The sequence below is a fragment of the Saimiri boliviensis genome, chromosome 2 (genome assembly GCF_048565385.1).
Source record: "Saimiri boliviensis isolate mSaiBol1 chromosome 2, mSaiBol1.pri, whole genome shotgun sequence".
Lineage (NCBI taxonomy): Eukaryota > Metazoa > Chordata > Mammalia > Primates > Cebidae > Saimiri > Saimiri boliviensis.
The window spans coordinates 198855809-198872005 of record NC_133450.1 but is presented as its reverse complement, the minus strand read 5'-3'; the positions used below and the strand labels follow the sequence as shown (position 1 = coordinate 198872005).

Sequence of the window (16197 nt, the reverse complement as noted above, 5' to 3'; positions counted from 1 at the left end):
TTACATTACATAAATAAAATTCAGAATATGGATAGGAATGAAGATCACTGAGATTCAGAAGAATAGCAACACCCAATCCAAGGAAACTGAGAACCACAATAAACAATACAGGAACTGAAAGATGAAATAGTATTTTTTTTTAAACTAACTTATCTGACAGAGCTGGAAGACACACTATAATAATTTCACAATGCAATTGCAAGTATTAACAGCAGAATAGACCAAGCTGAGGAAAGGATCTCAGAATCTGAGTACTGCCTCTCTGAAATAAAAGAGTCAAGCAAAAATAAAGAAAAAAGTAAACAGGAATGAACAACACCTCCAAGAAATATGGAATTATGTAAAAAGGCTAAATCTATGAATCACTGGCATCGATGAAAGGAAGCAAGAGAAAGCAAAAAACTTGGAAAACATATTTCAGGATATAGTGCATGAAAATTTCCCTAACCTTGTTAGAGAGGCCAACAGTCAAATTCAGGAGATACAGAGAATCCCTGCCAAAGTGTACACAAGAGGATCAGCCCCAAGAAACAAATCAACACATTTTCTAAGGTAGAGGTGAAAGAAAGAATGCTAAAGGCAGTTAGAAAGAAAGGGCAAGTCATCTGCAAAGGGAACCCCATCAGGCTAATCTGTAGAAACTCTACAAGTCAGAGAATATTGAGGATCTATATTCAACATTTAAAAAAAAAAAAATCTTCAAATAAGAGTTTTTTTTTCTTTTTGAGATGGAGTCTTGCTCTGTCTCCCAGGCTGGAGTCAGGGGCAAAATCTCAGCTTACTGAAACCCCTGCCTCATGGGTTCAGGCGATTCTTCTGCCTCAGCCTCCTGAGTAGCTGGGACTATAGGCACGTGCCACCACACCCAGCTAATTTTTGTATTTTTAGTAGAGGTGGGGTTTCACCATATTGACCAGGCTGGTCTCAAACTCCTGACCTCGTGATCGGCCCACCTCGGCCTCCCAAAGTGCTGGGATTACAGGGATGAGCCACTGCACCTGGCTCAACTAAAAATTTTATATTCAGCCAAACTAAGGTTCATCAGTGAAAGAGAAATAAGATTCTTTTTAGATAAGCAAATATGGAGGGAGTTTGTTACCACTGGACCTACCTTACAAGAGATCTTGAAAGGAGCACTAAATATGGAAAGAAAAGACCAATACAAGCCAATACAAAAACATACTTAAGTACATAGACCAGTGACACTATAAAATAACACACACACAAACAGGCATAATAACCAGCTAACAACACAATGACAGAATAAAATTGACACATATTTATACTAACCTTGAAGGTAAATAGGCTAAATGCCTCCATATAAAAGGCACAGAGTGGCAAGCTAGATAAAAAAGGAAGACCTAATGGTACACTGTCTTTAAGAGACCCATCTCACATGCAATGACACCCACACACTCAAAATAAAGAATTGGAGGGGGAAAAAAATACCAAACAAATGAAAATTAGAAAGAAAAAAAAAAGCAGGGGTTGCAATCCTAATTTCTGACAAAACACACTTTAAACCAACAAAGATTAAAAAAGACAAACAAGGGCATTACATAATGGTAAAGGGTTCAATTCGGCAAGAAGATCTAAGAGTCTTAAATATATATGCACCCAACACAGGAACACCCAGATTCATAAAGCAAGTTCTTAGAGATGTGCAGAAACACTTAGAGTCCCACACAATAATAGTGGGAAACGTCAACACTCCACTGACAGTATTAGACAGATCATTGAGACAGAAAATTCATAAAAACATTCAGGACTTAAACTCAACATTGGACCAAATGGATATGATAGATCTCTATAGAACTCTCCATCCAGAAACAACAGAAAATACATTCTTCTCACTGCCACATGTCACATACTCTAAAATCAACCACATAATCAAAACTGAGAAAAAAAAAGGTCACCCAAAACCACACAATTACATGGAAATTAAACAACCTGCTCCTAAATGACTTTAAGGCAAATAATGAAATTAAGGCAGAAATCAAGAAGCTCATTAAAACTAAAGAGAATAAGGATACAACATACCAGAATCTCTAGGACATAGCTAAGGCAGTGTTAAGAGAGAAATTTATGGCAGTAAACACCCACATCAAAAAGTTAGAAAGAGCTAAAATTAACAATCTAATATCACAACTAAAAGAACTAGAGAAGGAAGAGGAAACCAACCCCAAAGCTAGCAAAAGATAAGAAATAACCAAATCAGAGTTGAACTGAAGGACATCAAACAAAAAAATAATTCTAAAGATTAATAAATCTGGGAGTTTTTTTTAAATTAATACAAAAATTAATAAGACAGATACGTCACTAGCTAGACTGATAAAGCATTAAAGAGAAAAGATCCAAATAAACACAATCAGATTTGACAAAGGGGATGTTAACACTAACCCCACAGAAACATAAATAAACATCAGAGATTACTATGAATATCTCTATGCACACAGCAAGAAAAACTAGAAGAGTTGGAGAAATTCCTGGACAAGCATACCCTCCCAAGACTGAACCAGGAATAAATTGAATTCCTGAACAGACCAATAGTGAGCTCCAAAACTTAATCAGTAATAAATAGCCTATCAACCAAAAACAAAACAAACAAACTCAACCTAGGACCAGATGAATTCACAGCCAATTTCTACTAGATGTACAAAGAAGAGATGGTATCATTCCTACTAGAACGATTCCAAAAATGGATGAAGAGGGACTCATTCACAACTCATTCTATAAGGTCAGCATCATCCTAATATCAAAACCTGACAGAGACACAACAAAAATATAAAACTCAGGCCAATATCCTTAATGCAGATGGATGTAAAAATCCTCAACAAAACACTGAAAACCAAATCCAGCAGCACAACCATGATCCACCATGATCAAACAGGCTTTATCCCTGGGATGCAAGGATGGTTCAACATATGTGACTCAATAAATGTGATCCATTACATGAAAAGAACTAAAGACAGAAACCATGTGGTTACCTCAATAGATACAGAAAATACTTTCAATAAAATTCAACATCCATTCCTCTTTAAAAGTCTCAATTAATTAGGTACTGAAGGAACACACTTCAAAATAATAAGAGCCATCTACGATAAATCCACAGCCAACATCATACTAAACGGGCAGAAGCTGGAAGCATTCCCCTTGAAAACTGGCACAAGATAAGGATGCCTTCTCTCACCACTCCTATTCAACTTAGTATTGGAAGTTCTGGCCACAGCAATCAGGGAAGAGAAATAAAGGGTATCCAAATAGGAAGAGAGAGGGACAAACTTATTCCTGCTTGCAGGTGATATGATCATGCTCTAGATTTTAAAAACCTCACAGTCTTGGCCCAAAAGCTCCTTCAGCTGATAAACAACTTCAGCAAAGTTTCAGGATACAAAATCATCATACAAAAATCACTAGCATTTCTGCACACTCAACAGCAGCCAAGACAAGAACCAAATCAGAAACACAAATCCCATGTATGATTACCACAAAAAGAATAAAATACCTAGGAATACAGCTAACCAGAGAGATGAAAGATCTCTACAATGAGATTACAAAACATTGCTCAAATATATCAGAGATGACACAAGTGGAAAAACATTCCATGCTCAAAGATATGCAGAATCAATATAACTATACTTAAAATAGCCATACTGCCCAAATAAATTTACAGATTTAACACTGTTTCTAAAAAACTACCAAGGACATTATTCACAGAACTAGAAAAACTACTTAAAAATTTATGTGGAACCAAAAAAGAGCCCAAATGGCCAAGGCAATCCTAAGCAAAAAGAATAAACTTGCAGGTATCATGTTACCCAACATCAAACTGTTTTTGTACCAGTACCATAGTGTTTTGGTTACTGTAATAACCAATGAAACAGAATAGAGAACCAAGAAATAAGGCCATACATCTGTAACCATCTGATTTTAACAAAAACAAACAACTGGGAAAAGATGCCCTATTTAATAAATGATGCTAGGATAACTGGCTAGCCATATGCGGAAAATTGAAAAAGGACTCCTTCCTTGCACCAATATACAAGAATCAACTCTAGACAGACTAAACACTTAAATGTAAAACTGAAAATTATTTTTAAAAAACCTACAAGGCAACCTAGGCAACACCATTCTGGACATAAAAACCTACAAATAGTCCATGATGAAATTGCCAAAAACAATTGCAACAAAAGCAAAAATTTATAAATGGGATATAATTAAACTTAAGAGCTTCTGAACAGCAAAAGAAACTATCAAAAGAGTAAACAGACAACCTACAAAATGAGAGAACATTTTTGAAAATTATGCACCTGACCAAGGTATAATAACTAGCATCTGTAAAAAATATAAACAAATTTACAAGAAAAAACAACCCCATTAAAATGTGAGTGAAAAGAAATCAACAGTTTTCAAAATAAGACATACATACAGCCAACAAGCATATTTTAAAAAGCTCATTATCACTGATCATTAGGGAAAAGCAAATCAAAATCACAATAAGATACTATCTCACACTAGTCAGAATGACTAATACTAAAAAGTCAAAAAATAATAGATACTGGCAAAGTTGCAGAGAAAAAGGAACACTTATACACTGTTGGTGGGAGTGTAAAATTGTTCAGCCATTGCAGAAAGCAGTGTAGCAATTCCTCAAAGAGCTAAGAACAAAACTACCATTTGTCCCAGCAATCCTGTTACTGGGTATATACCTAAAGGAATAGAAATCATTCAACACTAAAGACACATGTACACATGTGTTCATTTCAGTACTATTCACAATAGCAAAGACATGAAATCAACCTAAATGTCCATCAACAGTAGACTGGATCAAGAAAATGTAGTACATATAAATTATAGATTACTACACAGCCATAAAACAAAATAAGATCATGTCTTTTGCAAGGACATAGATAGAGCTGGAGGTCATTATCTCCAGCAAACTAACACAGAAAGAGAAAACCAAATACCACATGTTCTCACTTATAAATAGGAGCTAAAGATGAGAATACATGGACACAAAGAGGGGAACAACAGACACTGGGGCCTAGTTGAGGGTAGAGGGCAGGATAAGGGAAAGAAACAGAAAAAATAACTATTGGGTACTAGACTTAGTGGTATCTAAGTGGTAATATAATCCTTAACATGTACAACACGGAGGTTGAAATGTACAATATGGAGGTACAACAAACCTCCATGACACAAGTTTACTTATGTAACAAACCTGCACATGTCCCCCTGAACCTGAAATAAAATTTTTTTAAAATCCTGTGATATTTTAACATCTGAAGAAAAAAAGCAGTTGACAAAATTTCACACCAATTCATGACAAAAACTCACAGCCAATTATGGAAGTTCTTCCATATGACAAAGAATAACTAGGAAAAAATGTTATAGCTATTACTATATTTAATGATAAAATAATGAATGCTTTTCCCTTAAGATCAGAAAAAGGCAATGATAACTGCTTTCACCGGTTCTATTCAACACTAGTATGCTAGCAATTTAACAAATTAAGAAAAATTAAAAGATATAATGATTAGAAGGGAATAAATAAAACTGCCTCTATTTACAAATAACATGACTATGAAGAAAACCCTCAGAATAAAACCAAAAAAACTACTAGAACTAACGAGGAAATTTATCAAGATCTCAGATTATAGAATTAAATTTTTTAAAATCAAGGTAACATCAATATTAATTGAGTTTTTACATATTGCCAGCAAACAATTAGAACACAAAATTTTAAAATTACATTTATAATAGTACCAAATAAATATATCTTTGAGAAAAAGAACAAAATATTGCTGAGATAAATTAGCAAATATCTAAATAAATGGAGAGGTAAACCATGTTCATGGATTAGAAGACAATATAATTAAGATGTCTCTTTCCAAATATATCTATGGTTTTAACATAATGTCAAAAAATTCCAGCAGGACTTATTTTTGTAGAAAATCACAAGTTAATTATAAATTTTATATGGAAATCAAAATTACTTAGGAAATAAAAAGCATTTTTGAAATAGAAGAAAAAGTTGGTATATTTGTACTACCTGATTTCAAGCCTTACTCTTAAGACCCACTAATCAAAACAATGTAGTCGTGGCAAAAAGATAGACATATAGATTAATTACTATAGAATACAGAACCAAGAAATAAATGCACACATATTTCACTAGTTTTCAAAAAAGGTGCTGAGGTAATTTTAAAAAGAAAGGAACATTTTCTCCCCAAATTGTGCTGGAACAAGTAGATACCCTTGAGTGAGAATGTGAGCATTGAGCCTTATTTTATATCATAAACAAAAATTAATCAAAATTGTCCATGGGCCTGAATGCGATTAAACAAAAGAGAAGCAAAGAAGAAAATCCTTGCAACTTCAGGGTAGGTAGTAAAATCTTAGATAGGACACAAAACCACAAACAATTCAAATAAAATGATAAATTAAATATCAAAAGTTGAAATTATGCTTATCGAAAGACATCTTTAAAAAACGAAGAGATAAGCCATATAATTGGAGAAAATAATTGTATCTGAATACATAAAAAACTCTTACAACTCAATAAGAAAACTGACAGAATTAAATTGTGAACAGAATACCTGAATAGACACTTCACCTAATAGAAATGCTTCTCAACTTAAAATAAGGTTACAGCCCACTTAAATATTATTTCAATTTTGCAGAAGAGTTCATTCATAAACTGTCTGCTTGTCTATTGTTGGTATACAGGAATGCTTGTGCTTTTTGCACATTGATTTTGTATCCTGAGAATTTGCTGAAGTTGCTTATCAGCTCAAGAAGCCTTTATGCTGAGACAATGAGATTTTCTAGATATAAGATCATGTCATCTGCAAAGACTCTTTCTACTTAAATACCCTTATTTTGTCCTCTTGCCTGCTTGCCCTGGCCAGAACTTCCATTACTATGTTGAATAGGAGTGGTGAGAGAGGGTATCCTTGTGACATTTTTCAAGGGTAATGCTCCCAGCTTTTGCTCATTCAGTATGATATTGGCCATTAAATGAAGAAAACTAATGTACCTATTCCAAAAGATAGTTGTTTCAGTTCAGGCTGAGAGATACCTCTCCTTTTTTACTCCACCTCTGATACTTCAACAATAACCAATGTGGATAAAAAATATAAATTATTCCTGTGGGACAGCTTTTTCCCATTCTGCCCACCATGCTTAGTATTTCAAAAGGCAAAAGAAGGATTTGAAAAGTAATCACCAGCAGTGCCAGGGACCAAAGAAATCTACTCACTTTGTTTTTGGCAAATGTCAAGCTCTGCTATATATATCCTTGTTAAAAGAAATATACTCATTAAAAAATGTAAAAATCAAGCTTGGGAATTTAGAAGTTTCTGAAACAGAAGGAAAAATAGCACAGCACTCAGGATACAAAGAAGAATATAATGGACCCTACTGTACTGACTGTCCATTCTTTACATTTTCACTGTCTTTATAGGCTTTGGTAGGAGACAGTTCACCGTCTACTGGTGCTAAAAATAGCAGAAACTTGTTTTACCAGACTTACTTGCAGTTAGACCACGGACATGTTTCAGCCAATCATGTGAATGCTTTCTGAACTACGAACCAATGTCTAGTAATGCAAAAAGCAGAACAATGGAGAATCCATTCTGGATGGCAGAAGGACAACCATAGTAGCAATATAGTTTCGGGAGGCAGTAATGACAGAGGTGGAAGCTGTGGCACTAGGTGCTTGGCAAAGATAGCAGATAATGCTCATCTGACTGGTTCTGGAGTGATTTTAACAGAATTCCAGCCACATCATCTCTGGGTTCACTTAGCCAGTGCATGCCTGCTACTCAATAATCCAGAGACTACCCAACATCAACACACTCAAATTAGCCAAATTCAGTTTCTTTCACATTAAACTAAAATATTTGACTGATTCAAACAGCTGTCTTCTGAAAATTATTTATACAGAGACAAAAGAAATGTAGAAATCATACATTTTAGTTTTTAATTAAGTTCAGAGAATAAGGATACCATTAAGCAATTAAAAACTAAGAGTATCAGGTGTTAGATGCAACTTTAAAAATAGGTGAATGAAATACAGAGACATAAAGATAAGCCCGCTGAGATGAGAAGGAAACTAGAAATGAAATAACACAATCAAAATCTATATTAGAAGCAGAAAATATAACCATAGACACTGTAGAAAATCAAATGTATTGTCTAAAAACGAACTTGAAAAATCCTTCAAAAATGCAAAGGACAGGGAAAAGAAGAAAATAAAATGAGAGAAGATGGATAGATGTAGAGGTGAGAACAGAAATCAAATCTGCAGATAATCAATATTCCTGAAAATGAGGCCAAAACAAATGGAACAAAATTGAAATAGAGCAAAAATTGAAGATAAAATGGGGGGAGGGGGGGAACCTCCCAGAATTAAAGAAAAATATATGTCTACCAAATAAAAAGACTTAAAGGTACTAGTCAACATTGATTTAAAAGACACAAGCAGCCAGAAAGAACAACTGCCAAACATAAGATAAATAGAAATTATTTTAAAAGATAAAAACATAGGGTCTTCTCAGATCTCCCCTTAAAATTAAATACCAAAAAACAACGGAGCAAAGTCTCCACAGTTTTTTAAGGGAAAAATTGTGATAGTCAATTTTATGTGTCAAGTTGACTGAGCTAAGGGATGCCCAGATAGCTGGTAAAACAAGATTTCTGAGTGTATTTGTAGAGGTGTTTCCAGAAGAGAGTAGCATTTGAAATCGGTAGACTGAGTAAAGAATATCCACCCTCACCAATGTGGGCAGTTATTATCCAACCTGTTGAGGGCCTCAGTAGAACAAAAAGGCTAAAAAAGGGTGAGGTTTCCCTCTTTCTTCTTGACCTTGGACATTCATCTTCTCCAGTCCCTGAACATCAGAGTTCCTAGTTCTCAGGCCTTTGACCTCAAGCTAAATTACACCATTAGCTCTCCTGGTTCTCTGCTTGTGGACAGCAGATGGTGAAACTTGTTGGCATTCATAATCACATGAGCCAATTTCCATAACAAATATATCAATGTAATAAATAAACGTGTGTATAAATATGTTTATATACATAAATAATGACTAAATAATGACACAGTAACTAAAACAGTGACTCAATCAGAAAAACTAGAAAGACATTCTCTGACAAAAACAGGACTGATAGAGATTATGATCCAGATACACCCCAGAAAAAGTACTTGAAGATAGATTCTAACTCATCAAGAGTTAACACAAAACGAAGATGTCAAAATGAGACTTCCATAGTATTAAAAAACCAGACATTACATGAAATCAATAAACATAGAACTCAGGATAACCAACTATTATAAATGTGGCTAGGAAATAGAATAGAATATCATCTTGAAAGAAAATAAATACAAAAGTAAAAAAGATAATTTAATAATAGCTATGTTAGTGTTATCAGAGTCAGGAAGTGGATGGGGTAAGAAGAGTAGCAAAAACATGTTTAGTTCATTACTCTATGAAGGAAAAATTAAAATTGTTACATTAATTTGTAGAGCAATATAGATAGATGTAGGATTACTAAAAACAAATAAATCGATGTCCATAGAGCAAAAAGGTAGAATTGAAAAAAAGTTTTTAAAAAACAATAAAAATAAACGACAGACATATCATTATCAAAATACACCTAATTTAGACTTCCATATTATAATTTAAGACTCCTCTTACCTAGTGTTAAGAAGATTCTCAACACTAGGTAAGATTCTTAACACTAGGTAAGAGAAGTCTAAATTATAATATGTTAAGAAAATTCTTAACACTAGATAAAAGAAGTCTAAATTGTAATTATAATATAATTATAATATGTTAAGAAATAAATTATAATTATAATATGTTAAGAAAATTCTTAACACTAGGTAAGAGATAAAATTTATATTCTCAGCAAGAATGTTATAGAGAGATTAACAAAAAAGTTGATCAGAAAAGAAAAACAAAAGAGAAAAGCAGAAATGACTATTAATACCAAAAAAATCAAAATTTAAGGCAAAAAAACAGTGTAAGATAAAACACCAATTTATACTGATAATTGTCACAATACATATTGAAGGTAGAACAATCATGATTATATAAGTGGTAAATAATATAATATCAAAATATCTTTTAAAAAACCTGTAAATATGTAATGAGAAAGGGGTTAAATGTTGTAAAGTTGTTTTTGTTTTTGTTTTTTTTTACACATATGCAACATTTATTTTTTAAAGGAATGGATTTTGAGAGAAAACAACGTGGTGCAGAAATATGGAATAGAAAATAAATACAAATGTAGGCTATTTTGCTAATTGTTTTATAACCACAACAAACTAGTACAGAGAATGCCCTGTACAAAAAACAAAGGTTCAAACATCAAGGTGTTCCCTTAGCAAGGCTGAAAATTTCAGTCTCTGGTATTTGGAATTTAGGCTGCAGTCCTTGTTTTTGGATGGATCACTGGGTGTGTGGCACAACAGTCCATGCTTTTTTTTTTTTTTTTTTTAATGAGATGGAGTCTCACTCTGTTGCCCAGGTTGGAGTACAAAGGCCTGATCTCAGCTCAATGCAGCCTCCACCTCCCAGGTTCAAGTGATTCTCCTGCCTCAGCCTCCCAAGTAGCTAGGATTACAGGTGTGCACCACCACACCCGGCTAATTTTTGTATTTTTAGTAGAGATAGGGTTTTACCGTGTTAGCCAGGCTGGTCTTGAACTCCTGACCTCAGGTGATCCACCCACCTCGGCCTCCCAAAGTGCTGGGATTACAGGCGTGAGCCACCATGCCCGGCCTTTTCAGTCCATGCTTTTAACCAGATCTGAACAGAAGAATGGCCACTTGGCCCAGGTAGAAGTAGATGAAGTGTTTGGTTTCATGTGTCACGTAACTACCGAAGTTCCTCCCCACGATGCAATGCCAGGTAGGATTGTACTTCTTATCAAATTCCTTCTTGATATGAGCCGCAATGTCCTTCTCGATGTTGTATTTCTCCAGCGCCTGAGTAGCGCACTCCACAGAGTCCTGTTGCATCTCTTCCGACATGTCCGCATTTTTGATCACGGCCTTTCGGTCGCCCATGGTTACCGTGGAGAAGGGGGCTGGCTGACAGCAACAGTCTCCTGGAGGAGGTGCTAGCACTGCTCAGTCACAGATTGAGCTGCTGTCGCTACCGAAGCCGTGGCGCATCTTGTTGTAAAGTTTTTAAAGTAATTAATAAAAGAACTGAAAAGATTCATTTAACTATTAGAAATTGGGAAAGGGAAAATAAATAGTGTAAAGATGTCAGTTCTCAATGTCCATAGTGCAGAGTCAATTAATATTACCTACAATTGATAAATCAAGTAATGGCAGCATAAACACATTGTAATGAAATGTGGAAACAATCCCCAAACTAAAAACACAAAGGCAAGAGATAGAGTAAGAATAAGAAAAGGTTGAGAGGTGGACTCTTGCTTTTCAAACAAACCCCTTGGTGCCATTTCATTTTTTCAAGAGGTTCTAGATAAATTTTTTTTAGATAAAGTTCTTTGTTTTTCGGATTTTTTTTTTTTTTTTAAACAGAGACTCCTTTTTTTGAGAAAGAAATGCTCTGTCACCCAGGCTGGAGTGTGGTGGCGCCGTCTTGGCTCACGGCAGCCTCTGCCTCACAGGTTCAAGTGATTCTTGTGCCTCAGTCTCTTGAGTAGCTAGGACTATAGTTGTGTGACACCATGCCTGGCTAATTTTTATATATTTAGTAGAGGCAGGGTTTCACCATGCTAGCCAGACTGGTCTCAAACTCCTGACCTCAAGTGATCCACTCACCTCAGCCTCCCAAAGTGCTGGGATTACAGGCCTAAACTACTGTGCCCAGCCTTGAAATTTTTTTTAACTGACATATAATAATTGTATATATGGGGTAAGGGCTGATCTTTTGATATACACGATGTATAGTGATCAAATCAGGGTAATTAGCATATCCATAATCTCAAACATTTGTCACGTTTTTTATGTTGGAAACACAAAGTTTAATTATGAAAATCCATAGGAATTCCCCCAATCATCAATTGTACAAGTCACATTTTTTGACTACAGCATAATGAAATTTAAAATAAAATGTTTATGCAAATAAAGAAAAACAACTGTTTTGAAATTTTAAAATTATATTGTAAACAACCATTAATGGGAAATCCAAATTATAATTACAGTGTAATAAGCAAATAGAAATAGTGAACATATTACATTACAAAATTTATGAAATGCAGCCAAATTTATAATTGGAGCCAAATTCATGGCCTTAAAAATTATATTAATCAAGAAAGACTGAAAATAAAACAACTAATCATTAGCAAGAGAAGTTAGAAATGAAGAACAGCAAAGCAAATCTCATAGCGGAGGGGAAAAAAGATTAATGGATTTTAAAACAAATAGAGATATTACATATGTGCAACTATTATGTATCAATTTTTAAATAAAAAGAAAGTAAATATGATAAAAGCTAATTTGCACCATCAGATATCAAGATGTACTGTAAAAGTATAATGATTAAAACCATAGAATAGACATACTGATAAATAAAAGTGAGTAGATATACTAGGTTGAAATTCATGTAAGCATTGAATATTTAATTACATTTCCATTCAAATCAGTGGAAATAGAGTTAAATATTTAATAATTTATTTGGGGAAGATTTTATGTAGAAACATGTAATACATTCCTCAATGGAACATTAATTGTAATATTAGAAAGATAAAAACACTATTCAGTATAGTATGAGATGTTAATAAAATTCCAATTGCTTAGTTGCACTTTTATTGAAGTTTTCAAAGTAACTAAAGAGTTTATCTGAAAGAAAAAATTGGCAGTAGTAACTGAAAATTTTGGAGAAGAAAAGGTGATGAGGTAGCTACCTGCCATATCAACAAAATATACCATAGAGCTAAAGTAATCAAAATAGTATGATAATGTTTTTAACAACAGAGAAATATGATAGAAATTACAGAAATAAACCTCTAGTATGTAAAAGAATTTAGGAAATAATAACATCACAAATAAATAGAGGGAAAAAGAATTATTCAATAAATTGACCAGATTTAGAACAAATTTTAGTCTGAATCTTTACATCACATTTATCCAGAAACAAAAGTCAGATGAATAAAAGAACTAAAGGTAAGAAATGAACTCAGGAAATACTGGAAAGAAAAATATATTAGAAAACATGTTTTTTTGGGGAATAGAAGAAAAAATTTATGCTTTTCTTGTAAAAGTAATGGAGGAAGTCTCAAAGAGAAGTGGGATAAAGTGGCCCTCATGAAAATTAAAAGTTTACATGTATATATTTTTAAAACAAAAATAGACAAGGCACAGTGGCTCTTGCCTTTAATCTCAGCCCTTTGGGAGGCTGAAGCGGGTGGATCACTTGAACCCAGGAATTCTAGACCAGCCTGGGCAACATGGTGTAGATGTCTCTACCAGTGAGGTGAGGTCGAGGCTGTCTCTACTAGTGAGGTGAGGTCAAGGCTGCAGTGAGCCACAATCATACAACTGCACTCCAGCCTGAGCAAAAGAGTCAGACCCTATCTCAAAAAAATAAAAGACAAAACTAGGGAAAAGATTTAGTACCACTAATAAATAACGGCCCTTACAAATCAATGTAAAAAACAATCACACCATAGAAACACAGACAAAAGGCACCACAATCAACAAAAGAACACTAAGTCATTCGCAAAATATTGATACATATTCATTATCACAAGGAGTCAAAGAAATGGAAATAAAGCATCTTTTTTTTACCATCACTTGGGCCTTGTTATTTCTTTCCTAGCCCTATTGCAATCTACAATTAGTTGTTTGTTTATTGTCTGTCTCTGCCAATTAAACAGTAAACTCCTTGAGGGTAGGAGCATTGTCTCTCTTTTTCACAACTGTCCTTAGCACTTAACACAATGCCTGGCACACAGGAGTGCTTAATAAATGTTTATTTCATAGATAAATTAACAGATTAATTTGTTCTCACTATTAACAAACATTTTTAAACCACTAACTGCATGGCATTGTTGTACAAATGTCAACATATTTCATTCTCAGAGTGACCCACTGAAGTATTTTACCATTTGTTTACGGACTTAAAAACCAAGGCACAAATTCATGAGATAACTAACCCAAGATCATAGAGCTGGTAAATAACACAACCAGGATTTAAACTGAGGCATTCTGATTCCAGTCTCTATGTTCTTAAGCACCATACTTTCAACCCAATATGTATTAGATATGATTCCCTTCTGCAGTTTCATCTGTGATCTCTGCTTATTTCAAGAAAACCTTAGAGATCACAAATGACTCATTATGTTAGATATAGACTAGTAATATTAGCAAATTTTAGAAATGCATTCCTAGTTATCTATTCACATCAGTGACTTCATTTGTTACACGTGTGCTTGTGTGTGTCCTTTGTTTTTTTAATAAATTTAGTTTAGAACATCTTTACATTTTCAGAAAAATTGTGAAGATACAGCCCACACCCAGTTTCTCCTATTATTAGCATCTTCCATCAGTCTGGTATCTTTGAGACAAATGATTAATCAATATTGATACATTATTATTTATTAAATCCATATTGAGATTTCCTTGGTTTGACCTAGCGTTTCTGTTTCCAGATCCCATCCAGGAGACCACACTGCATGTAGTTACAGTGTATCCTTAGGCTCCTCTTGGCTGTGACAGTTTCTCAAGTTTTCCTTGTTGTTGATGACTTTGACAGTTTTGAGAAGTACTAATCAGGTATTTTGTAGAATGTCTCCCTGTTGGATTTGCCTGATGCATGATTATACTGGGTTTATGGGCTTTGGGGAACAGATTTATTTTTAATGATACCACTCAAGACGCAACGGTGCATTAAGATGAGCATTCCCATATACGGTGAGAGTAAAAATTGCTACACCTTTTCTAGAAATAATTTTAGTTTTAAGATGATCCTTAATGCCACCGAGTGATTCCATTTCTAAGACTCCTAAGAAAGTTTTCAGAGATAAGGGCACAAAGATTGAGCTATCACTCTCTGATCCACACATAAGAGGAAACAGATGAATACAGTTGTATAAGACACATGACTAGAAAAAGTGTCTAGAGGGAGCTCTTTAAAAGGTTCACGATGTTTCTCTCTGGATGGTATAGTGATGAATGATTTTTATCTTTGTTCTTTTCTACATTAAAAAAAATTACGATGCACATATATTACATCTATCAGAGATAATAGGGTGACTTTTTTTAAAGAAAGTCACATAAATACATATTTTAGTTCTAACTACTGTTTTCAGGCCAAGGCTCATGATGGTGCCAAGGCAATTTGCAGCCATCTCTTACATTCAGGATGCGCAAACTCTATGCCACAGCTTGACCCAGGTATCTGGACCTGTACCCTCTTCAGGATGCTTAGCTTGAAGAGTTGACATTAAGACTGTTTTCAGTCTATTCAATAATTGAATTCAGGCTATTCAATAGTTGACTTTAAGACTGTTTCCTCCTTACACTTGTCACCTGACTTACAGAATCCTTATATTTACATAAAGATTTTTTCTATTTTATTCTTTTTGGTTTTGGTTTTGGTTTTGTGTGTGTGTTTTGTCTTCCTTATCTCAATAAAATCAAGCTCAAGATCCTCATCTTGACAATTCTATCACTATTTGGTTAACCAGTACTTTCTTCATCTCAGTTCCCACCTTCCTTATGGTTGTTGATGTTTGTCTCAAGTTTTTTGAGGGCCAGGTCAGATCTAATTCATCTTTGTTTTCACTATTGGTACTCAATAAGTCTTCACTCAGTAAGTCGAATAAATTTTTAAAAGTAATTGTCCATTCATGGTTACTCTGAACTCACATCACCGACTATCCTGGTGTCATTCCCCTGCCTGGTCTACTCTTTGGCCTTCCATTCCCATGGGCATCATTGCCAATTCTTTGAGTTTTGGCAAATTCTGTGTTCCTTCATGAATTCTCCCCTGCGAAGTTCATCTGTCCTGGTCTCTGTTTCTTCTGATTTCCTAGGACTCTGTTTGCATATTGTTAAACACTATCTTACAGTGCCCCCTACCAATATCAAGTGTCCCTGTGTTTCAGCCAGTATCCATTAGTGGGAAGTCTCCAGAATTTGATCTAAGAGAGACCTGGGGTTACAAATCAACATTGCCACTACCATCTGGGAGAAAATAGTCAAGTTTTTAT

The 16197-nt window shown here is 34.4% G+C and overlaps 2 protein-coding genes across 3 annotated transcripts in view; both read right to left on the bottom strand.

The window, feature by feature from the left end:
• Positions 1–16197, bottom strand: part of TMEM38B (transmembrane protein 38B) — a 330972-nt gene that overhangs the window by 116150 nt on the left and 198625 nt on the right. The gene's annotated exons all lie outside the window — the stretch shown is intronic.
• LOC120366367 (dynein light chain 1, cytoplasmic-like) lies at positions 10302–11201 on the bottom strand. The gene has a single exon (XM_039475021.2). It carries the CDS (start codon positions 11075–11077, stop codon positions 10808–10810), a length of 270 nt encoding a protein of 89 aa, XP_039330955.1. The 5' UTR covers positions 11078–11201; the 3' UTR covers positions 10302–10807.